Here is a 25,529-nt window from a genome sequence, read left to right as displayed (position 1 = left end):
TTAAAAGACAATTTTAATTTGCTCTCTAAAAAAGTACTTCAATTCTCTCCATATAGTAATTTTGCTCAAATACTTAAAATGACAATATTCTGTGTTTGTAATATCTTCTTTTCTTCATTTTCGTGTTTTTTTTGGGGGCGGGGGCGGGGTGGTAGAAGTACAAATTTATGAAATGTTAGCACACCTTACAATTTCACGTTATATGGGACTTTAAAAAATATATCTGAAATAGATATTGACTATATAATTTTTTGGGAAAAAGAATCTTAGAAGTTCCAAAAAATATTATAAAAGTGAGGAAAATGGAAGTTTGACACTTTACTGTTGCTTGTGACGGAAGAGTGGTATAATTAACATGTTTTGCAACTTCTGCTGCTTATCTTTCACTCATTCTCAAACAATCTCACCATAAAAGCATAAATCTAATAGAACTTACAATTAACATTACAAAATTTGAAAACATACAAAAACATAAAGATAATTTTTGCTCTCTAAAAGTACTTAAAATTACAGTATTTTGTGTTTGTAATATCTTTTCGTTTTTTTTTTTTTTTTTTTTTTTTTGTGTTTTTTTGTTTTAAAAAAAAAGTAAAAATTTATGACATTTTAACACACCTTATAATTTCACGTTGTATAGGAATTTAAAAATAATCTGAAATTGATCTTGACTGTATAATTTCTTGAAAAAATTAAAAATCTTAAAAGTTCCTAAAAAGGTTAACAAGTAGGAAAAAAAATGGAAGTTAGAGACTTACCCTTGCTTGTGATGGAAGAGGAGTGAGGAAGAGGTTGAATCCATTGATTTTGACATTTGTTTTGCCATGCCTTTTCTCACAAATCCCTCTTGCAAAATCAGTCACCATTTCACTCACATCAAACAGTTCATCACTTTAAGGCTGTCCACATTAGCAAAATCCTGTGGAATATTTTGTAGGGAAATACAATTCTTGAGAACTAGGCTTTCTAGAACTGGAAAGCTTTTCTCTAACTCCACAGATGTCCAAGTTATGAGGTTCATCTTTCCCATGCGCAAATACTAAAGCCCTTTGAAAATAACATTACTGCTTAGATTCCAATGTTCCCCTGAGAACGCATCATCATCCAACTTGAGCACTTCGAGCTCCTCCAGCGATCCCAATACAGTCATATCCTCCCACTGAAACAATGTACCAAACAAGGTCAACTTTGTTAGCCTTCTTGTAAACTTATCGAACTTCGGGACCTCTAACACTTCCTTAGAGTTGCCATGAAGCTTCAAGTTTTCAAGGCATTCTAGCATTTGAAGATTGTTGAACAAGCAAACTTTTTTTTTTTTCTTGAGAAGTTGTGATAAGTTCCCACGAACACCTAATTTTTGGAGTTCGGGGGTCTTGTTGAAGATCTGACTTGTGCAACTTGCTGGTGATATGGTAGAAAGTGCGAGGATATCTATTTGTTTACGGCTAAGCTTGCCTCTAATTTTGGGAGGAGAGGGTAATTGGACAGAGGTGTTGATGTGGACATGCCTTAGATATTCCATGTTCCATATGCCTCCATTAATTTGTAATGCGCTTTCTGTGGTTTTGATCAGTAGAGTCTCCAACCAAACAAGATCTTCAAATGACTTGGGGAGGGAACTGATATCAGCTGTGATGGCAAGATACGTGATAAAGCATTGGGAATAAAGCCCATTTGGCAGAGAGCTAAATTTGAGGGATTCAATACTCAACACCTCCAGAAATTCAAAGGTTTTTAGGATGGTTTCCAACTGCTCTGGCGTCGAATGGATCTCACTCTTTTGTGAGGAGGACAACAACAAAGAACCAACAAGGCCACAATCTCGACGTGGACCTATCCTTTTGTTGAAGAGATAGAAGAATGAATCAGATGGATTGTTTTCTACATCAAATATGTTCATAGTGTAGTAGGAACAAAGACGATTCAAATCAATTTCTGCATTTAATCTTTGCCCCTCATCCATTACATAGAATAACTCTTGCCTTTCAGCTTCACTTCTGCAGAACTCATGCAATGTGTCATGAATGCAACATGTTTTGATTTTACCATCTGCTCTTCTTTTTTTCACCATCACAAGATTTCTATCCACAAGAACATTCAAATATTTTGAAGCTTCAACTTCTTCGTCTAAATAGTATCCCCATTCATCTTTAGTTTGAATGAACCCTTCAGTAATCCATAAACGAATTAACTTCCAAACAACAATCTCATGTCCCAGGGGAAACATTGCAAAATATAAGAAGCATTTTTTCAACGTCTCATCAGGCAAATCCTTGTAGCTCAACTCTACTAGCTCACGGTAGCTTTGACCTTCTCCATTAATTTGTAGAAGAGGATTATCAGCCACTCGTTGCCAACCAGCAGCTGTTAAACAATGGCGTAGGATACCAGCTACCAGTACTAGAGCATGTGGTAATCTATTGCACTTTTCTGCTATTTTTATCCCAAGCTCTTCAAATAATGTGTCAAGGCGCTCTGTAGTACCAAAAACATTATTTTTTATTACCAACCAACCATCATCATTGCTCAACTTTCTTAAACTATGAGATTTCCAAGTAGAATCAACTGCATTGCTGCTCGATGTGGTTATCAGGACTCTACTCCCTTTCAAATTTTTAGGGAATGCAACTTCAAAACAATCCCAATCTTCTTTTTCCCGCACATCATCCAATACAATCAAGTATCTTTCATCCTCTAATAATCCCTTTACTTTAGCTCCCAACTCATCTTCTAACTCCGTGACAAAGTCTTCTGTTTGCCCGGAAATTTGATGGAGAATGTCAATGAATTTTTGCTTTCTATGAAAACCTCATGAAACATGAATCCAAACGAAATGAGTGAAATAATTTCGGATTTCTGGGTCTTCAAAAATCTTTGAGGCAAATGTAGTTTTTCCTGTTCCAGCATTCCCCACAATTGGGATGACAAAAAAATCTTTGGATGCATCCATTAATTGAGTTTTTATAGTTTTCAAATCATCATTAAAACCCAGTATCTTATTTTCACGTAACTCTGAGCGAACCTGAAAAATTATGAATACAAATCAAGTGGGGTGAGTCGGGCGGGAGGAGGGATTAACTTCCCTATGACATTTTAATAATTATTTCAGTTTTATTTCTTAAACCAACCAAACCTAGTAATATAATTTCTGAATTCTATTCATTTAGTGAACCAAACAATGAAATAGAATTTTTAATGCTTATATAATAACATTTCTATTCCTTTAAAATTGTATTTTGTAAATCAAACATGCTATTAAGGTACATACACAAATTGTCAAAATTTTAAAATTAAAAAATCACTTTACACATCTATCAACCACAAAGGTGTAAAGTTTACACTTCATATTTGCATCATATGTGTCAGTAGTAATACAGACGCTTATTGCCCACTGTTACAAACTCGAATGACGAGTTTTGTACTAATGATTTATTGTTTCTTAATCATTACAATTCTCGGCATGTTGTCATAAGTCTTAGGCCATCTTTACCTTGCTGCTCTCTTAGCTTCTTTGTAAGCTTAAAGTTAATTACCCTTTGAAGACTTGTCTTAGTGCCAGTATTCCTTACTTTTTGTGATAGTCGTCCTCTATTTCATCTTTATTGTCTTTGATTTCTTTTACTGTTTATGGACTAACTAAGACCACTTTTACAAAGACTTAAAATTAGTGATTCTAAAATGTTAAAATAACTACAAACTGAGAAGCTAGCTCAAGATTATTTCACTGGTTTTTTTTTTTTTTTTTTTCTATTTCGGTGATGAGGAATAACCACAATAAACTCAAAAATGTGCTTTGGATTAACTCATTCCTGTGTAATAGTTTGCTATATTTTCTTGATGAAAACATGAAATAATAGGCTTTACAAAAAGAAATATTGTTCAAGATCATTTTTTAATAAACAAGGTTTATTAAGTGATCAGGACACCTCCATGATCGTGGAAGAACTCGTGACATGGTCTGATTCCTGTCACGAGCGTGGCAGATGTCGTGACCAGGTCTGAACCCCCGAGACCCGGTCACGAGTCTGTCACAATCGTGACAGGGTCTGAACCCGTGTCACGAGTCTGTCACAATCGTGACAGGAGTCCAGCAGCTAGGTCACGGGTTTTGACCCTTTAAAAAACACTCTTCTTCATTCTAACACCCCCATTCACGAAATTCCTCTACCTAACTTGCACATGAATTCCATATTGATGTAATGAATATGATCTTGTATAGTAATTATTGAAACAAGTAATTTGAAATATGATAATTTGGGAATAGATTTTTTGTGGTACCTTGAGAGGTGGCAGATGAGTATGTTCGTTGTAGTCCTCCCGGAGGTGTCGAAGGTCTTCTTTGTGGTCTTCGCTAATGGTTTTCACTTTCTCCTTAATGGACTGGATCTTACTCGCAACATTATTGAGCTTTCCACAAGGCCGAATCTTATCAAAAGCTTTTGCCAAGGGATTCTCCCCATGCTTCTTCTCCTGTGCAAAGTAGTTGGTAACCGCATCCCTGGCTTCATTAGAAAGTGTTCGGAATTTTTTTATTATTACTCTCAAAACACAGTCTTCATTGGCCTGTGGGTTCTTGCAAGCTACCACCAAGTTCTCTGTAAACGTTTTGATTAGGGAGGTGATGTCCTCTATCTCAGACTTCACAATAATGTCAGAAACCTGGTTGACATTGTCTCCTACAGTTTGGACTAGCATCTTTACCGCCTGCTCTACTTCCGCTATCACTTTGTCAAAGTCAATCGGTCTCTCTATCTGTGAACAAATACAAAATTAACAAAATTAATTGAAAGCATCGTTATAAAAATCGATAGGCCATCATCGGGCGATCGGGGGCGCCTATAGCTTAGGGCGATTAATCGGGACCTAGGCGTCCTTGTATTTTTATTTTTTATTTTTTTAAAATAGTTTATGTTTTTTTTAAAAAAAAAAATTTGTAGATTTTAAGCGCGGTCATGCCAATAGTTATGCAAATATGCACCAATAATGTTAGGAAATGCACAACAAAAAAATGAATAAATTAGGTACCTATCACCAAAAACGCACCATTAGACATGAATAAAAGTATCACACAGTGTCCGGAAATGCACAATTAGGGGGTGGGGAGTTATGGTGCATTTTTTTTTGGATGTGTTGTGCATTTTTTTGGTGTATTTGTGCATTTCATTGTTGTGCATTTCCTAACACTGTTGGTGCATATTTGCATAACTATTGGTGCGGCCGCACTAACCGCACTGGAAGGCGCGACCGCATTTGAACTTTTGTCTATATATATATACATATCTAGGATCAGGTGCGAAGGACTCCCTAAGTGAAAAATGTACACAAATTTCAGCGACTAAATTCATACAAATCGGATCTTTTATTAAAAAAAAAAAAAAAAAAAAAAGCTTCAAATTAACAAAATCGGTGCTTGAAAGCACAAAAACATGCACTTGAAGGCCAAAAATTCTGCACTCGAAGGCACAAAGAGGTGCAATCGAAGCAATTTTTGGCACCAAAAAAGAAAATTAGTTATTCAACTTAAGTGTTATTAAAGCAATTGCCCTTACAAATCATATGTAAATTTCACAAATTCCATTAGAAATCCAGTTATAGATTGTTAAAAAGAAGACAAAACATAAAATAAACACTTGATCATAATTGTGCACTTGAAGACACAAAAATATGCACTTAAAGCATAAAAATGTGCACTTGAAGGTCAAAATTCTGCACTCGAAAGCATAAATATGTTCAATTGAAGCAATTTATGGTAGCAAAAATTAAAGGAAAGTTATTCAACATCAGTATTATTGAAGCAATTGTCCATACAAATCATTTGTAAATCTCACAAATTTTATTAGAAATTTAGTTATAGATTATTGAAAGGAATGCAAAACATATAATAAACATTGATCCATAAATATGCACTTGAATGCACAAAAATGTGCATTTGAACGCATAGAAATATGCACATAAAGACTAAATTTTTGCACTCAAAGATATAAAGGTTTGCATTTAAAGGAAAAACTACGTACTGAGACAAAGCATATATGCACTCGAAAAAAGAAAAATACGCACTTGAAGAAGGAAAAATATACACTCGAAGAAAAAGAACATATAAACTTACCTACTCAAAATTACAACAATGCCACCGCGCATTTTTTTATTTTTCTTCATTTTGGACTGTTGATTTGGACTAGATCTATAGTTGAGATTTAACCCTTTTTTTTTTTTTTACCTAAATCCTTCCTTCACATATGATTCTCACACACACACACATAGATATTGGTTCAAATGCGGACAATGTTTCCCTTGTGGCGGGTACAGTTTCACCATTATGTATGTAAAAATGCACCACACAATGTTCAAAAATGCATCAATGCACCACACAGACAAAAAAATATGCCACACTACACCACACCTAATGGTGCATTTTCAAACACTTTGTGGTACATTATGCGTAATTAATCGTAAGTGACCGCACGACCGAATGGGAAACACTATCTGCACGGGAACCTGACCCTACACACACATACACACTAGAGATCAAATGCGAGGAATGTCTTAGACCATTGGGGGCATAACTTTAAAATGTTATCTTTGCACAGTAAGGTCCATAAATTTAGTTTGAACCTTGGGGTGCATAGAGTTTAGCCTACGAGTTCATACATTTTAATCATTAGGTGCATATCTTTGTTGCTTTAGGTGCATATCTTTGTTGCTTTAGGTGCATAAATTTAGTTTGAACTACAGGTGCATAATTTTCAACCTTTAAGTGCATAACATTAAACTTACTATGTATAACTTTGAAAATTAAATGAAGATACGGGTGCATAACTCTAGTAGGCGTGATTTTATTTTTTTACCAACTGCTCAAATCTCACTCAATTTTTCATATGGGAGTTCCTTAGCACGTGAACCGTCCCCTAATATATATGCAATTAACTGAATATGAGTTTGCTAAAACAAACTCATTTGATAAGAAAATGCTATTTACTCCTCCGAATTTTATCCCTAATATTTCTCTCATGATGTGGCTAATAATTATTATATTATTAGGTGTTCATGAATTGGGTGATCTTACTATTAATTAAAAATAAAGTTACTTGTCCAATTAGAAAATATCATGTAAGGAGAGAAAGATTAGAGGAAAAACTTTTGGAGGATAGGCAGCTAACATTATTACTTTGAAATATGATAATTTAAAAGTAGTTTTTGTGGTACCTGGGGAGTTAGCAGAACATTGTTCCGGTTGATCATGGCGAGGGAGTGAAGATCATTTTCATATTGTTGGCAAAGTATTTTCACCATTGACTTAACAGACTGGATCTTACTCTCACAAGATTTAACATTTCTTCTCATGCGTGCCGAAAACTTTGTGAGGGTTTTGACTTTATACTCTATCGTCAGCAACCAGTACTTGTGAGCCACATCTTTGGCTTCATTCACAATAGTTTGGAAGTTTTTCATTATGAAAACATTGACAGGTTCAATTGGATTCCTGTAAGCTGCTTCCTGGAGCCTGGCATTTAACATTTCGATATCTAAGCTCACATTCTTTAACTCCGAATATAAGCCAGGAGGCCGCCCAGAACTCCGCTCTACATATTTAACCATCTCTTTTACCGCCTCTATCATTGTGTCGGTGCCGGCCGTCATTGGTCCCTCTCCCTGAAGAAATAAGAAATGCATTTGATCTGATATCCTCTGAAAGTGAGAAATGCAAATAAATGTTGGGTTTTATATTTGAGTTCTACTACATAAACTCCCAAATTGTACTCCCTCATTTGTACTCCCTGAGGTGACAAACCAGGATTGGTTATTTTCAACATGTGGGTCCACAGAAAAATGTCTACATCAAAAACATGTGAGAGGGAGTACAAGTTGGGAGTATAAAATGGGAGTACACCAAGTATTTTCCTTTATATTTTTAGGAGGTGTTTGGTTGGATGTAATTGTAATTCTTTTTCTATTTTTTTTTAAATGCTACTGGCTCTATTACAATATAGTATCTGTTCATATTCTTTTCCTACTTTATTTCATTGCAAAACAAATTACAGTGTTTGGTTGGAGGGAATTGCAATCCCACGGTATCCCATGAATTGCAATTCAATGCTTTTGGGAAAAGAAAAAATGGATGAAATGACAAAAATACCCTTGATAATTGTTATTCTTTTTATTACATAGGGACATTTTAGTCTTTATATCACTTTTTTCCTTTTAATTCCCAATAATTCTATTTTTCCTACAAAACAATGTAATTTGAATTCCTACCTTATTCTTTTCCCACCGAATTGCAATTTATTTCCTTCATAATTCCTTCATCCCAACCAAACACCCCGTTATGGTTTTAAACTGTAACTTTAAAATTATTTTCCTTTAAATATTATTCAATGTGTCCTATTTTATGGCTCTAGTTTACTTAATAATGTTCCATTGAAATTATTAAAATTTAATTTTTCACAAAATTAAATTTAATATTACCGATAAATTAAATGACTACATCAAGCATTCAAAAAAAAAAAATGATTACATCAAAAATATTAAATGAGTAAATGGGGAAGATAGAGAATTACCATTTTAGAGGTTATGTGGAGCTGGAGCTGGAATCCACTGTTTCTGAGCTTTTCTTTGACCTCTTTCGCAGACTGAACAGCACTTTCACTCATGTCAACCAATTCCATCACCTCAAGGGTATGAACATTAGCAAAAGCTTCTGGAATACTTTTTAGGGAGCTACAGTTTCGAAGGACTAGACTTTGTAAAGCTGGGAAGCTATTTTGTGAGACCTTCCAAGTTACTAGGTTCGTCCTTCCAATGCGCAAATATTGAAGCCGTTTGAAAACAATATTTTTATACCTTAGATCACAAACCTCTCCCTTGAATGCATAGTCATCCAACTTCAGCACCTCAAGCTCCTCCAACAACCCCAATACGAACATGTCTTTCCAATCAAATACTGTGCCGGAGAAGGTCAACTTTTTTAGCCTAGGTGCTTGATTGACCCTCATTGGGAGCGTTAACACTTTATCACACATGCCATAGAGCTTCAAATTTTCAAGGCATTTTAACATTTTGAAAATGACACTTTCCGATTCATTGAGAAATTCTGATAAATCCCCACGAACACATAATTTTTGGAGATTGGGGGTCTTCCAAAAGATTCCTCGTGTGCAACTCCTTGGCAATATTGTAGAAAGTGTGCGGATGTTTTTTCCTCCAGATTCAATTGTGCTTCTTTTTGGAGGAAAGGGTAATTTCATAGAGATATTGGTGTGTACATGCCTTAATTTTTTCAAGTTCCATATGCCTTCATCAATTTGTAGTTCCCTTGCTGTGGTCTCGATCACTAAAGTCTCCAATCCACGAAGATTTTTGAATGATTTGGGGAGGGAATCGAGATTGCCTTTGATGGCAAGATACCTAAGGAGATGTAGGTTACAACGCCCATTCCTTTTCAACTTTAACTTGTTCGAGATTTCAATGTTTAACACCCTAAGAAGTGGAAAGGTGTTTGCAATGGTTTCTAATAAATTCTCTTCTCTATAATGAGCCTCACCCTTTTGAGAGGAAAACAACAACAAAGAATGGATATGTTTGCCAAATAATGGGCATAAACTCCTCTTTTGCTCGTAGGATTTGATGAGCACGTCAAATTTGTTTTCAGTAAAGGAGTGAAAACAAAGACGACGAATTGAAGAAGTATTCTCATGAAAAGTTGAAGAAGTATTCTCATCTACTCTTTGCCCCTCATCCATTACATGGAATAAATTTATCCTTGCTGCTTCACTTTTGCAAAACTCATGTAATGTGTTGTGGATACGACAAGTTTTTATTTGTCCATTTATTCTTCGTTTTACCACCATCACAAGATTTCTATCCACAAGATCATTCAAATATTTTTGAGCTTCAACTTCCGCATCTAAAGCATACCCCTGCTCATCTATTGTTGGAATGAATTCTTCAGCAATCCATAAACGAATCAACTTCCAAACAACAATCTCATGTCCAATGGGAAAACATGCAAAATATAAGAGGCAATTTTTCAACTTCTCATCAAGCAAATCATTGTAAGTCATTTTTACTCGATCACAATAAATTTGGCCTTCTCCATTAATTTTTAAAAAAGGATTTTTAGCATGCCGTTGCCAGTCAGCAATATTCCTACATTGACGTAGCATACCACCTACTGCTACTAGAGCTAGTGGTAATTCATTGCATTTATTTGCTATTTCTTTCCCCACATTTTCTAATGATTTCTCATTGCATTCCTCTGTACCAAAAGCACTATTTTTCAACAGCAACCAACCTTCCTCATTGCTTAACTTTCCTAAATTATGAGATTTCCAGTTAGAATCAACTACATTGCCATATGGGGAGGTCACCAAGACCCTACTTCCTTTCATGTTTGTAGGGAATGCAACTTTAAAAAAATCCCAATCTTCTTTTTTTCGTACATCATCCAATACAACAAAGTACTTTTGATCCTTTAAAAGTTCACATATTTCACGTGCCAACCCTTCTTCAGTCATCATGCTAATGTCCTCTCTACGGCGGGTAATTTGATAGATGATGTCAATGAATTTATGTTTTCTATCAAAACCTTGTGAAACATTAACCCAAATGTACTTGCTGAAATTTTCCGGAATGCACTTTTGGTCTTCGAAAATCGTCGAGGCAAATATGCTTTTCCCAGATCCAGTTATCCCACAATTGGGATGACAATAAAATTATCATATGCCTCTATGAAACGGTCCTTTATGATTTTCAAATCCTTTTCAAATCCAAATACCTTGTTTTTCTCTATTGTTGGTCGAACCTAAATAATTGAAGAAAAATCATTACAAATCTATACTAACCAAGTGCTAAGGTGATAAATACAAATATTCAAGTTCAATATATTCCAAATAATTATTAGTACTGTGTACTCTTCAAATGTTGAAACCATCTTTTAATTTGAACAAGTTATAATTTTACTTAAGAACCTATATATATGCAATATTCAATCTTAACCTACCCATCACAATGAGCACACTGAGTTGGAACTGTCGGGGTTTGGGTGGCTCCCGGACAGTTCGTGAGCTATTGGGCGTGGTGTCCAATCAGAAACCCGACTTCGTTTTCCTGATGGAAACGAAGTCTGTTACCAGTCAACTAGAACAAGTGAGGATTCGTATGGGTTTGAAGGGATGGTGTGTGTTGACCGTGTGGGCTTGGGTGGAGGTTTGGCTCTTTTTTGGAGGGATTTAGACACGGCTGATTTGCTGAGCTACTATAACAATCACATTGATGTGATTGTGTTGTTACCAGGAAAGCCTAACTGGAGACTGACATGCTTCTATGGAATACCTGATCGTTCAAGAAGGCATTTATCTTGGGATCTTCTACGTCAACTCAAGGAGCGTTCTCATCTCCCGTGGGTTATCTTAGGGGACTTCAATGACATCGCTTGCCCGTCTGAAAAATGAGGGGTGCATCCGCATCCGGAAGCACTTATTGATGGGTTCAATGATGCCCTGGGCGACTGTCAACTAGTCGACTTGGGTATGGTTGGTCCTCGGTTTACATGGGTGCGTGGGCGAGGCACGGAAGCTTGGGTAGATGAACGCTTGGACCATGCAGTACCACCAATCGAGTGGTTAGATGTGTACGAGGATGCGGTAGTCCAGAATTTACTAATGTTATCATCCGATCATAGTGAGATTTTCCTGGACTTACGACTCCTATTCGGGCAGTCGTGAGGGGTTTTAGATTCGAATCTGGTTGGTTGTTGGAGGAGGGTTGCGATAAGGTGGTTGATTTAGCGTGGAGGCAATCGGTGGGGTTAGATTTTCAACAACGAATTGCAGTGTGTGGCCAGCACTTATCGAGATAGGGATGGGAGTACAGACGTGGTTTCGGACGTCGTATTGCAAGCTTACGTAACAAGTTAAATCAGTTACGGGAGGATAAAAGTCACCAATCTGTACATGAGTTTTTGGTGGCCGATGAAGAGTTGAACTCATTGTTGTGCCAAGAAGAGGTGTTTTGGAGGCAGAGGTCAAAGCAGCTGTGGTTAGATCCGCAGGGGGTATGGCGGGAAGGAACAACCATGCATGCGGAGGTGTTAAGGTATTTTAACAGCATTTTCCAGTTTGAAAATGGTACTTCGGATTTGTTCACTAGAGTTCAAGGCCGTGTAACTAATGAGATGAATGAGATGTTAATGCAACCGTTTATGGTGGCGAATGTGAAGACGACACTATCCTCTATGGCCCCGGAGAAAGCCCTGGGTCCGGATGGTATGTCGCCGGCCTTCTATCAACAGTTCTAGCCAGTTCTGGGCCATGGTCTATCTATGTTTGTCCTGCATTGTATTGCATGCGGCACGTTCCTACAGGGCCTTAACGACTCCAATATTGTCCTGCTTACGAAGACAAAAATGCCTGAAAAGGTGGCCGATTTACTCCCGATAGCTCTTTGCAATGTCATTTACAAGATCATTGCTAAAGTTTTGGCCATTCGGATGAAAGGGGTGTTGGACTCTGTGATTTCAGCATCGCAAAGTGCCTTCGCTCCTGACCGTTTATTAACATATAACATCATTGTGACCGGGGAAATTGGGCATTTTTTTAGACGGAAGACCAGTGGTACAATGGGTTGGGGCGGCTTTAAAACTTGACATGGCCAAGGCGTATGACAGGATGGAGTGGGGTTTTTTGGAGGGCATGTTAGTAGCACTCGGGTTTGACCGTAGATGGATTGATATGTTGCTTCAATCATTACGACGGTTCGGTATGTTATACAGGTGAATGGGGAGGGCGTTGGATCTGTGTGTTCGACCGCGGCATTAGGCAAGGCGACCCTTTTGTCGTCGTATTTATTCATTCTCTGCGCCGAGGGTTTATCGATCTTATTGCAACAGGCGGAGAGCCGTGGGGATATACATGGGGTGCGTGTGGCTCAGGGGGGGCTCCTGCCGTTTCGCATTTATTCTTCGCAGACGATAGTCTCCTGTTCTTCAGGGCTACCCAGTTTGAGGCACAAGCGATTAAATCTTGCTTGGACACATATAGCGCAGCTTCGGGCCAGTTGATCAACTTCGACAAGTCTAGTGTCATGTTTAGCCTTAACACTGATACGGAGGCGCGTGATGTGGTCATGAAGTGCATGGGGGTTCACGAGGCTGTTGATTTGGGGCATTATCTTGGTTTGCCTTCAGTTTTGGGGCGGAACAAGACAACCACTTTTCAGTAGTTGAAGAAAAAATTCGAGAACGGATTGGTGCGTAGCAGCATAAATTCCTCTCTAAAGCCGGTAAGGAAGTTCTGCTCAAAAGTGTAGCCCAAGCGATACCTATTTTCACTATGTCCGTCTTTCTGCTTCCGATCCGGGTTTGTGATAAAATTGAAAAATTGTTTAACCGTTACTGGTGGGGTAGAGGGAGCTCGGGCAGTAGGGGAGTGCATTGGTTAAGCTAGGTGAGGTTGTGTGTGCCAAAGAGCCGGGATGGGTTGGGGTTTAAGAAGCTTCATGAGTTCAATATAGCCCTTCTAACCAAACAGGGATGGCGGCTTTTGACGCAACCGGATTCATTGGTTAGCCAAATAATGAAGTCAAAATATTACCCCAAGAGTAGTTTTATGAAAGCCCGGCTTGGTAATAATCCCAGCTATATTTGGCGTAGCATCGCGGCGGGACAATCGGTGTTGAGGAGGGGTTTGGCTCCGCGGATTGGAGATGGCAAGGACACAAATATATGGGACTGGCCTTGGTTGGCAGATTCATCCAATTCTTCTTTACTTACAACACGGATAAAGGAGTTGAGGGAGGCGAGAGTGAGTGGCTTGATGTCTGTTGACAGAACGTGGGATGAAGAAGTGCTCCGAGATATCTTCAACGAAGGTGATGTCGTCAAATTCGCGCCACTCCCATATCTACTCATTTACGGGATTCTTGGCGTTGGATTGGAGATATTCGGGGGTGTACAATCTCAAACACGGGTACAAATTGCTCACTGAGTCTATTCTCAGGTTATAATCGGTGCCGACATTCAATGCTTGGGAGCGGTTGTGGATGATCCCAGCTAAGCCAAAAGTGCATAACTTATTATGGGAGTAAAAGAAATTTTTGGTCCTAGACTTATAGTGGCACGGACAGTTTTAGTCCTCCATAAAAAAATCAGACAATTTGTGGACACTCTTATTGTGACGACGATAATTTTGGTCATCCGTCACTCTTGTCGTTAAATGACCATTTGAGAAGAGGGTATTTGCGTCATTTCAGGATATCCTCTTTATTCCATCCCTAATCTTCTGTTTTGTTCTTCCGCAGCAAAGCCACTTACGCAAACAAATTTGTCCACACATATACTATCCGATAATAACTAGGAAAGTATGAATCTTTTCTTGAAAATCAGCTGATTTGGATCTCTGGGATGATGCCTCGACATTGCTCTCATTGCAGCAACAACGGTCACAACTCAAGGATGTGCTCGGGAAGGGGTAGCGCCGCTGCTGGCGGCGGCGGCGGAGAAGTGATGCTCTTCAGGGTGAGGCTTACGGATGGGTCGATCATGAAGAAGAGTGCTATCATGGGGAACCTCTCCGCTCTCTACCATTCGTCCTCGTCAACCGCCGCGTCTCCCCACCCGGGATAGATCTTGGACTAATCTTCAATGAGGTCATGAATTCCACATGGGTTTAGTTCAATTCTGAGCACTTAGCTATCTGATTTTGTAATTAAGTTTGGAATTTTTGAGATCTGGATAGTCTTGATTGCTCTGCCGCTTTTAGGGCTCTTACTTTTTCTCGCATTCGGACCCCTTAATAAGTAGCGGGGACTGGACTGAGAATCTTCTTTTTAGAGTGATGAAGCAAAGTCTTATCAGATTAAGTAGAAGTCGAATTGAATTGAAAGCATAGATCCAACGAGGAAGGAAAGGGTGGGGAGGGGAAGGGGCTTTGATCTCATTGAATTGTAAATTAACCCATTACTATTAGATAAGGACTGATTCTTTTCCAATTCATAAGGGAGTCTTGGTGATCACAGCAAAAACTGGGTTTTATTTGTTGATTTTGTACTCTGGAAATTGAAACTTGATATCTGGAGATGCTTTGTCATTTTATGTGTGAAGGGGAAAAGACTAAAGACTATAGAGAAATTGCAAGCAATGCATATTATCATAACATAGCATGTGGCAAAAAGGATAAATTTTAAACATGTGTGCACTGTGCAGTAGGAGAACAGTGAATTTGGAGATGGATTTCCACATTAAGGTCTGCAATGAAGAACAAAACAGAAGAGATGGAATAAAGAGGATGAGATACCATGAAATGACACAAATACCCTCTTTTCAAATAGTCATTTATCGGCAAGAGTGACGGATGACCAAAATTGTGCTCGTCACAATAAGAGTGTCCACAAATTGTCTGATTTTTTTATGGAGGACTAAAATTGTCCGTGCCACTATAAGTCTAGGACCAAAAATGTCTTTTACTCTTTATTATGGCGTTGCGCTCGTGGTGTTCTACCCGTCAGAGAGAACTTGAAAACGAAGAGGATTTGGATTGGTGGAGGGTGTCCAATGTGTGGCCAAAGCGCTGAGACAACCGAACATCTCTTCGGTAAGTGTTGGTACGCCAGGCAACTGTGGAGGTTAGATGATGTGTTACAAGGTCGAGACATGCAGACATTCATAGTAGAGGGTCTGGGCAGTCCATGCCTGGATCACATTATGCATATTGCGGCCATTTTCTGGGTGTTGTGGACAGCGAGGAATGATCTTGTGTGGCGAGATAAGGCGTGCGCCGTGGAATCTCTGCGCATTCACATCTAGGTGTTGATGGAGACTTGGAAAGCAATAATCCAGCCTACTGTGTCCAGAGAGCGTTTGAGTGGCAATCATGATCAATGGGAGCCGCCAGCGCAATACTGGCTAAAATGTAACGTGGACGCAGTGATCTTCGACGACGGCGTGGGCTTCGGGGCGGTGCTTCGCGATCACGAGGGCCGTTTTGTGGCGGCCAAGAGCGGTCGAATAGAAAGTGACCGTGACCCTTTGATGGCGGAGGCTCGGGCGCTTCAAGAAGCGTTGCGTTGGCTAAGTGCATTAGGCCGTGGTCACTTGATCATCGAAACAGACTGTTTAACATTATGTAATGCTTTCAATTCTTGCATTTTAGATTTGTCGTATGTAGGTTCTGTTATTAAGCAATGTTTGTCGATTGCTAAAGACATTGGGAAGGTCGGATCTGTAGGACCATTGTCTGTTTCGGTACAAGGCCGGAACTGTAGGACCATTGTCCTCTTCGGTAGAAGACCAGAACTAGTACTGAAGGACCATTGTCCTCTTCGGAATAAGACCGGAACATAAAGTTTAGCGACATTGATGTCATAGTTCGGACCATTGTCCTCATAGGTCTGGAGACCAAAATTGCCTACTTTGTAGGGCTTGGTGTCGAGACTTTTTCCAGACTTAATAATGATGGTGGTGGCAAGGCCGACCTAACCGGGCTTATATTGCCAGCCAAAAAAAAAAAAAACTCACAGAATTAGTTGGACCCCGAATTTGATTAAACTTGACAATTCGTGTTTCTTGTTCGTTTATGTGTCTATAAGCATAGAGTATTAATGTAATCGAATATGATCAAGTATTTTAATTGCTTAAACCAATAATTTGAAATAGGAGGATAACTCAGGAATAGTTTTAGTGGTACCTGGAGAGTTAGCAGACCCATGTTTTGTTCATTGATTTTGTACGTAGTCATGAGGTGTAGAAGTTCTTGTTCGTGGTCTTGGCGAATCATAGCCAGCTTAACCCTTATAGACTGGACCTCGGTCGCAAAATCATTGATCTTTCCACAAATTGGAATCTTATCCAAAGATTTTGAGAACACATTGTCTGCATGCTTCCCCTTCAGTGCAACATAGTCGGCAATCGTATCCTGGGCTTCGTTCACAACATTTCTGAATTTTTTGACAACAACTCTCAGAACGTGGTGATCACTGGCCCATGAGTTCTTGGAAGCTTCCAAAAGCCTGGCGTTAAACGTTTCGATGTCGGAGGTGAGATCTTTTATCTCAGAATCTATGCCACGAACCAACTTCACATTGTATGCTACAGTTTGGACCAGGGCGTTTACTCCCTGGTTTACCTGATCCTCTAGCACTTTGTCCACCACTATCGTCATTATATTGCTCTCTCTCTCTCTCCATCACAGTGAATACATTGGAAATGCAACTATATATGCGAGTGATATGTGAGAGGTGAAAATTATATCCTTAGAGATCAGATAGATATATATATATATAGAGCAGATTAGATCTAAGATCTGAATATATATATATAGTAAAGAATTCCACTTTAAAAACCACATGATGATAGCCATCATTTTCTTGTTATGCCTTACGTACAACTTGCTAAAGTATTATTTGAGCTAGCTAATCACTTTTTAAGCTTTTCCTCCGACATTACCACTTGACAAATTATATATAGTATAGCTAGTCACTTTTTAAGCTTTTCCTCCAACATTACCGGGTAATATAATATTTTCTGTAGAGTTTCAATTCTTAAAATTTATGAAATTAAAATTTCATGAGATTGCTCAAACATTTTAAATTTATCACTTAGACAGAAAAAGTAAGCATTTTTTTTTATTTAGACAATACTACCGTGCTAATCGGATTCAACATAGAGAAGTTAATGGAAAAAAATTGATAGACAATGAAATAGATGATTATATTGTTTTAAGTATTTAGTACAAATTTAGAGTACATCCGCTTGTTACAATAGTTAAGTATGTATACTGACTAATAATAGATACAACCGCTAGTAATTGCTTATAATTAAGTGCAGATGTAAGTATGTAACAACTAGCTCCGACATTAAATACATGAATTAATTAACTCCCACCTCTTAACCTTCTGTTGATTGCCTTAACTACCTTAACCTTTTAGCTATTTTGTAGGTAATTGTAGAATAATCTACAAAAAGATCAAAATACTAATTATATTACTTTAAATTTTGTTGGTGTTTGGTACCAATAATTATATTATAGGGAAAATGACATTTATTTCCCCTGAATTATAGACTTATAGCGTTTTTTCCTCCTGAATTATTCATGTGTTCATATTTGTCCCCTCAACTATTTTAAAAGTGACGATTTCCCTCTCTTTGATGTTAAATTGTCATTTTTACCTTTAAAATAATTGTTTAATTTATTTTCTTCTCTAACAAATTGTTACTTGTATGTAGGGATGACCATGGTTTGATTTGAATCGAACCGGACACTATAGCAACTAAACTGTTACCGTAAGGATGGTTCTTGTTACGATTCAGAACTGAAAAAAAAAAAAATTATTGATTTTACATTATTTTAAAATAGATGATAGAATTTACAAAAATAAATATATAAATTTTGTAAACTGTAAGCAAAATAAATACGAACCGGAACTGAATAGACTTATCATCATTTACAAATTTGTTTGGTTCGAGTTTGAATTTATTCTGATTCCAATAATTTATTTGTGATGTATTTTGATTTATTATTACTTGCGAATTCGGTTATTTGTGATTTAGATTATAACTTTGTTTGTGAAGTATTAAATTAGTGTTACTTGTGAATATTGCTTTAGATGAAAGAAAACTTGTGAGATGTGTGTTTTATGCTAATGATTTGGTGTATTCGGACATGTTTTTTAATTTGCAAGCTAAGGGCAATTTGTAAATAAAAAGATATTGCTTTTTCAATATATATATTAGTAATCTGGACACGTTATCTGATCTTCAGATGCCATTTTTAACAGACCAAGTAGTCCACTTTAATTAACAAAGCATCCAGCCGAAAGTATGATGAAGAAAGAGATCAGATGTCTTCAATTCCCACGTCAAAAAAAAAAACAAAAAAAACAAAAAAAAAAAAAAACAAAAAAGCTTCAATACTTGCTAGTACTCAATTCAAATTTATTAAAAAACTCAAAGCATCGGCAAGACTGCAACCAAAAGAAAAAAAAAATTAATATAAAATCCTGAACAATATATTGTCTAAAGCCGTAATTAATTAAATGTAAAGCCCTTTGATTCTTCTGCAAAGTATAGAGAATTACTTGTGCTAAATGTAAAGCTTTTTGATTCTTTACACTAACATGAAGAATCCCCGGCCCCGCTCCTTATCCTTCCTCACTGTTATTGGACATATATAATTAATGATTATATAGAAGAAATCCGCAAGAATGTTGTGGAGTACGTGAGTGAGAGAAAAGAAGACAAAACAAAGAATTTGGTTTGTGGAGTGGGTGAGAGAAAGAAGAAAAAGAAGAAAAAAACAAAGAAAATGTATGAGTATAATTGTGGACTGGGGAAGTAGAAAGGAAAAAGTAAAAAGAAAGAAAAGGAGGAGGAGATATCCCTGTTGGACCATGTGGTACAGTCGTCATTGGTTTTTGCTGAGGATGGCAAGAGCAGAGCAGTAGATCAGAGGTGGGTAGCAGCTTTAGGGAAGTGTGTTGAATTTGGAGGCTTTGTTAATTAACGCGGTAAATGTATATATATATATATATATATATATATATATATATATATATATGGAAAATTGTAAAAAAATACCCCTCTATAATATTTCAATTATCAATGTCACCCCTGTATTATGAGTGGTGTAAATGTTGCCCCTCAATTATCAAAATGGTGCACATATAGCCCCTCCTGTAACGGACCTGTAGTTCTCCACCGCTGTCCATCGCGGGTACCTCGAATCGAGAGAGGGAAAAAACAACTAAATTACATATTTATTCCGACTTAACGGTGTCGTACACTAACGGGGTTGTCCGTTATAGGAGGGACTATATGTGCACCGTTTTGATAATTGAGGGGCAACATTTATACCACTCATAATTCAGGGGTGACATTGATAATTGACATATTATAGAGGGACATTTTTTACAATTTTCCCTATATATATATATATATATATATATATATATATATATATATATATATATATATATATATATATATATATATATATATATATATATATATATATATATATATATATACATGTTGCAAATTTTGCATAAGATTTGATAATATATATTTTTTTCATGCTAATGCAAGATTATCAAAATTTTCATAAAAGTAAATATTTCAAAGAGTAAATTGTAATTTTGGTCCTGTGACTATTCAGGTTTTGTTAATTGCAATCCATGACTTTTAAAGCTGTTAATTTAGTATTTTAACTATTCAAAGTTTATCAATTTTGTTCACTCCGACTAAATTACCGGCTAAAACTTACCGAAAAATTTTAATAGTTAAAATAATGAGAGTGTTTTAATTTTTTTGCACCTTGTTTCTTTATCCCTCATTTCTTCGTCGGATGTGGATCTGCAAATTCCACATTTAGTCTTTTATTTTGTTAAACTTTAACGGGTATCGTTCTCTTCTTATAATATAAAATTTAAAAAATCCATTCTAAATAGTTTTGACAAAATGCATCAATTACCAAATAATAGGAAAGTTAGAAGTATTACATCAACATGCTGAATTGCTGACGGAACATTCACAACCAATAAATGGGGTTTAAAACGGATGCATGGAAAAAACTAACATTTCCAAAAACGCAAAAAAAAAAAAAAAAAAAAAAAAAAAAAAAAAAAACAGAGTGTAATTTATTTGTTTTACAATCATCCAAATGAGTGCGTGTTACTTTCACAAGCAAACCCAACACCGCTGAGACAGCAAAAGAAAACAGCAACGAGGCCTTAATTAGCTTCAATACAATACCAAGGGAATTTATATCCTACACCACGGCGTGCGTTGCACTTTGCGCCCAGATACAAAACAACGTTGTTTTAATTTTTTTTTTTTTTTGAAATTTCCTGCCCCAGTGTATGGCAGTTATTTTTTCTTTAAAAAAAAACCCCTGTTCAAAAATGTACATAATGGTATACTAGAATACACATAATTGTATACATGAATGTACATAATTATATAACAAAATATACATACTCTTTTTAAAAGATAATACACATAATCTAACATAATACATAATAAACATAAACTTTTAACATAATACACATCAACTCTTAACATAATACACACAAATTTTCTGATTCGGATGTACATAATTGTATAAAAAGAATGTACATAATTGTAAAAAAAATGTACATAACTGTATAAACAAATATACATAATTGTATGAACAAATATACATAATTGTGTGAACAAATATACATAATCATAGCAACTTCCTACCGCGCCTCCCAAAACGACGTCGTTTTGGTCATTTTGGGAGGCGCGCGGCGTACAGTGCTACGCGCGCGGGTGGTGTAGGGTATAACGATTGCAATACCAAACTTCCAAATTGAAAGTAGCAAACAGACTTGAACCACCACATATCTGAGCAAATCATAATAATTAAGAAAATTAATTAGTGCAATCAAGCTCAAACTAACTGCTCAAAATATAAAGGAAAACTAACACTTTTCCCTCTTAAATTATATATTTATAACGTGTTTAACCCTTGAATTATTTATGTATCCGTATTAGTCTCGAAATATTAAAAATTACATGTTATTGCTTTCTTCTCAACTTTTAAAATATTAGGAGTGAAAAGAAGGCAATATGCCTTCTTCTCAACTTTTAAAAAATTGGGAGTGAAAAGAAGGTAATATCTTTGCCTTCTTTTTAACATTTACCTATAGGATTTTAAAAAGAAGGTAATGACATTATTACTTTTCACAAAATTATTTAGGATTTTAAATCTACGCAATTTTGTCTCATTCTTGTCAAATCTACATATTTTCTATTGTCTCAGAAAATGATCATTTTTAAAATAATTGAGGAAGTTAATGTGAATATATACTTAAATAATTCAGGAGAAGAAGCACTATAAACATATAATTCAAAAGAAAAAAAAAAAGTCTAATTTATAAAACAACAACAAAATAGTAATTGAAAGCAGTACTCAGAGGAGAAAATATAAACAATTCGACTGACCTCATGTCGGAATCCCTGATAAGAGGATATAAAAATAGATAGGTATTTTTGTTTTGTTTTTTTTTTTTTTTTCTTGTTTTTTGTTTTGTTTTTTTTTTTTTTTGTTTTTGTTTTTGTTTTTTGTTTTTTGTTTTTTTTTGTTTTTGTTTTTGTTTTTGTTTTTTTGTTTTTTTTCATCCATATCAATAAAAAAAAAATCAACAAAGTAACAATATACAGTTTGGTCACTAAGCAAAATCCCAATGAAAACTACTACACCATCCAGCCAGCTTAACACGTACATCAACTTAGAAAGAAATTCACATCACTGCCCAAACGATTCAAGTCACACACGTACCTGAAGAAAAATTAAATACACAACTAGCTTAGTTGAAATAATCACCCTAAGAATAATTATTACTCCGTAATACATAAAAATAATTAATTTAATTTGTTATATCTAAGAAACTAAAAATAATATTTTAAAACATACTAATTTAAAAAAAAAAAAATGTGATTAACCTTTTGGGACAGAGGTATAAATTACTTACTATTTCTTGTTCCGGATTAGAGGGGCTGGGGATGTCGGATCCAATAGTGTTGACATTTTCCTCCCCATATGCTTGCTCATGTACCTGTATGCATGTAGGAATAATAATACATACATTTTACTATACCTTTGTAATATCTTCTTTAATTTTCTGGAATATAATATATATAAATTTAGTAACCACTTACTACTGCTGCTTGTGACATACGGAAGAGATCTGATGAGGAGTTCAAATCTAGCGATTGTATCATCACGAATCTGTTTTGCAGAATTTTCTACTCTTTCATGCACGTGAAACAATTCCATCACTTTAAGACTGGGTACCTTAGCAAAAGCATATGGAAAGTTTTTTAGGGAAATGCAGTTTCTAAGTACTAGACTTTCTAAAACTGGAAAGCTGCTTTCATCCTCAACTGTCCATGTTACTAGGTTCGTCTTTCCAATGCGCAAATACTTGAGTCCTTTGAAACTAATATCAGGACTTAGATCCCAGCGTTCCCCAGAGAAGGCATTGTCATCCAATTTGAGCACTTCAAGCATCTCTAGTGATCCCAATACAGTCATGTCATTCCATTGGAACAATGTACCACACAAGGTTAACTTTCTTAGCTTACTTGCAAACTTATCCAACATTGGGACCTTTAACGGCCCTTCCTCAGAGTTGCCATGAAGCTTTAAGTTCTCGAGGCAGTTTAGCATTTGAAGAAGATTGTTGAACAAGCAAACTGCTTGATGATCTTGTTGTTGGAGAAGCCCTAACTCTGATAAATTTCCACGTACACCCAATTTTTGGAGATTTGGGATCTTTCGAAAGATCTTTTCTGTGCAACTTGCTGGCGATATTGTACAAAGTGTGCAGATGCTTGTTCCACCAGAGCTATTTTTGGGAGGGGAGGGTAATTGTGTAGAGGTGTTGGTGTGGACATGCATTAGCTTTTTCATGTTCCATATGCCTCCATCAATTTGTAGCGTGGGTTCTTTGGTATTGATCACCAAAGTCTCCAATTCACCAAAATTTTTGAATGACTTATGCAGGAAATTGAGATTATTGGCTCTGATAGAAAGATACCTGAGAAGATATAAGCCATAAATATCATTCGGTACCAAGCTAGACCTGAGTTGTTGCTCAATATTTAACACCTTAAGATGTGCAAAAGTGTTTGAGATAGTTGCTAACTGTTCTTGTGTCACATCAATAATCTCACCCCATTGATATGGGGAAAACAGTGACAAAGAATGGACGTGTTTACCAAATGGACTCCTCCTCCTCTTGTTGAAGCAACTGAGGTATAAACGAGATGGATTCTTTTCTGCCTCTAATAATATGTCCCAAGTATAGGAGTGGAAACAAATACGACGACTAATTGAAGAAGAAGAAGTATTCTCATCATCATCTAACTTCCGTTCCTCATAATCCATTACCTTAAATAAATTTTTCCTTGTAGCTTCACTTCTGCAGAAATCGTGAATTACGTTGTGGATGTAACATATTTTGATTTGACCATCTGCTCTTCTTTTCCTCACAATCACAAGATTTCTATCAACAAGATCATTCAAATATTTTTGAGCTTCAACTTCTACGTCTAAAGGGTATCCAAACTCATCTATAATTGGAATGAATTCTTCAGCAATCCATAAACGGATTAATTTCCAAACAGCAATGTCATGTCCTTGGGGAAAATATGCAAAATATAAGAAGCAATTTTTCAACATCTCATGAGGCAAATATTTATAACCCAACTTTATTAGCTCATGGAAACTCTGGCGTTCTTGAGGAATTCCTGAAAGTAAATTTTCAGCCATTCGTTGCCAGTCAACAATAGTTGTACACTTACGTAAGACGCCAGCAACCATTACTAGAGCAAGAGGTAGTCCTTTGCATAGTTTTGCAATTCTTCTCCCGATCTCTGCAAAAGATGGGTCCCCGCAGCCCATTTCACCAAAAACTATTTTTTCTATTATCAACCAACCATCATCATCGCTTAACAATTCTAGCTTATGAGATTTCCAGGTAGAATCTACTAGATAGTCACTTCGAGTAGTCACCAGGACTCTACTTCCATTCAAATCTTCTGGAAATACAACTTTGAAATAATCCCAAACTTTTTTGTCCCATACATCATCCAATACAATGAAGTATCTTTTACCCTTCAATAAATTCCATATTTTATGTGCCACTACATCTTCTGGAACCATGCTAAAGTCTTCTTTATGCTTGGTAATTTGATATAGAATGCTGATGAAACTTTGCTTTCTATCAAAGTACTGTGAAACATGAACCCATATGCAATGGGTGAACTTTTGTATAATTTGTGGGTCTTTAAAAAGCGTTGAAGCAAAGGTAGTTTTGCCAGTACCACCCACCCCCACAATTGCAATGACAATCAAATTATTGGATGCCTCCATTACACTACCTTTTATGGTTTCCAAATCAGTCTTCAATCTCTTATTTTCATGTATCACCGGTCCAGTCTGAAAATTTAAAGGAGAAAATTCATGAAAACGCGAAACTCATACTAATCAAGTGCTGTGGGAGGGTGGAACGAAGGAAACAAAATTGAAATTCACTTTCAAATCATTAGTACAATGTGCACTGTCCAAATGTTCAAACTAATTATAATATTTGTTTTTGAACCTTGATGCAATATATACCATATTTAATTTTAACATAACTAAGCAATTCAAAAAATTCTATATATAGAGGTGTATGTAGTTGGTTGGAATACTATAGAGGTCAATGTTTGTCTATTGATCAAAGGATTTGAGGAACTAAGTTGGCTCTAACATAAAAAGATGAGTCATCTTAATTTTAAGACGATCAATAAGCTAGTCTGGAAGGATCTGGTTGTTGGATTATAGACTTAGTCTTTGATAAAAGGGGATTATGCTACACCTATCAAAAGGGAAAGCTGATTCGATCCTCATTATATTCAAGGAAAAACCTCATTCCTCATCATCAAGGCCCTTAAGCTTGTTACATATGGATTTATATAGACCAGTTAATTCACCGAGCATCATTGGGAAAAAAAAAATACTCTTGTGATAGTGGAT

At 36.4% G+C, this 25,529-nt stretch overlaps 1 protein-coding gene across 4 annotated transcripts in view; it reads right to left on the bottom strand.

Annotated features, from left to right (window-relative positions):
• Positions 1 to 1,842: 1,842 nt before the first annotated feature.
• The window catches only part of LOC109181763, a 44,856-nt gene continuing 21,169 nt past the window's right edge, over positions 1,843 to 25,529 (bottom strand). The window contains exons 5-9 of one of the 4 annotated variants that reach the window (XM_019331673.1): positions 23,851 to 24,950; positions 8,553 to 9,702; positions 7,201 to 7,647; positions 4,276 to 4,749; positions 1,843 to 3,019 (exon numbers count right to left, since the gene is read on the bottom strand). In XM_019331673.1, coding sequence (XP_019187218.1) covers positions 2,807 to 3,019; positions 4,276 to 4,749; positions 7,201 to 7,647; positions 8,553 to 9,702; positions 23,851 to 24,950 — 3,384 coding nt within the window. In that variant the 3' untranslated portion in view covers positions 1,843 to 2,806. Of the gene's footprint in view, positions 3,020 to 4,275; positions 4,750 to 7,200; positions 7,648 to 8,552; positions 9,703 to 22,141; positions 22,287 to 22,475; positions 22,564 to 22,666; positions 24,951 to 25,529 lie in introns of those variants that run through there. The other 3 variants (XR_002054264.1, XR_002054263.1, XR_002054265.1) reach the window with 3 other exon arrangements.

This window comes from Ipomoea nil, unplaced genomic scaffold, assembly GCF_001879475.1.
Source record: "Ipomoea nil cultivar Tokyo-kokei standard unplaced genomic scaffold, Asagao_1.1 scaffold1043, whole genome shotgun sequence".
Taxonomy (NCBI): Eukaryota; Viridiplantae; Streptophyta; class Magnoliopsida; order Solanales; family Convolvulaceae; genus Ipomoea; species Ipomoea nil.
Note: the sequence above shows the minus strand (reverse complement) of the source record. Positions and strands in the feature narration are given on the sequence as shown.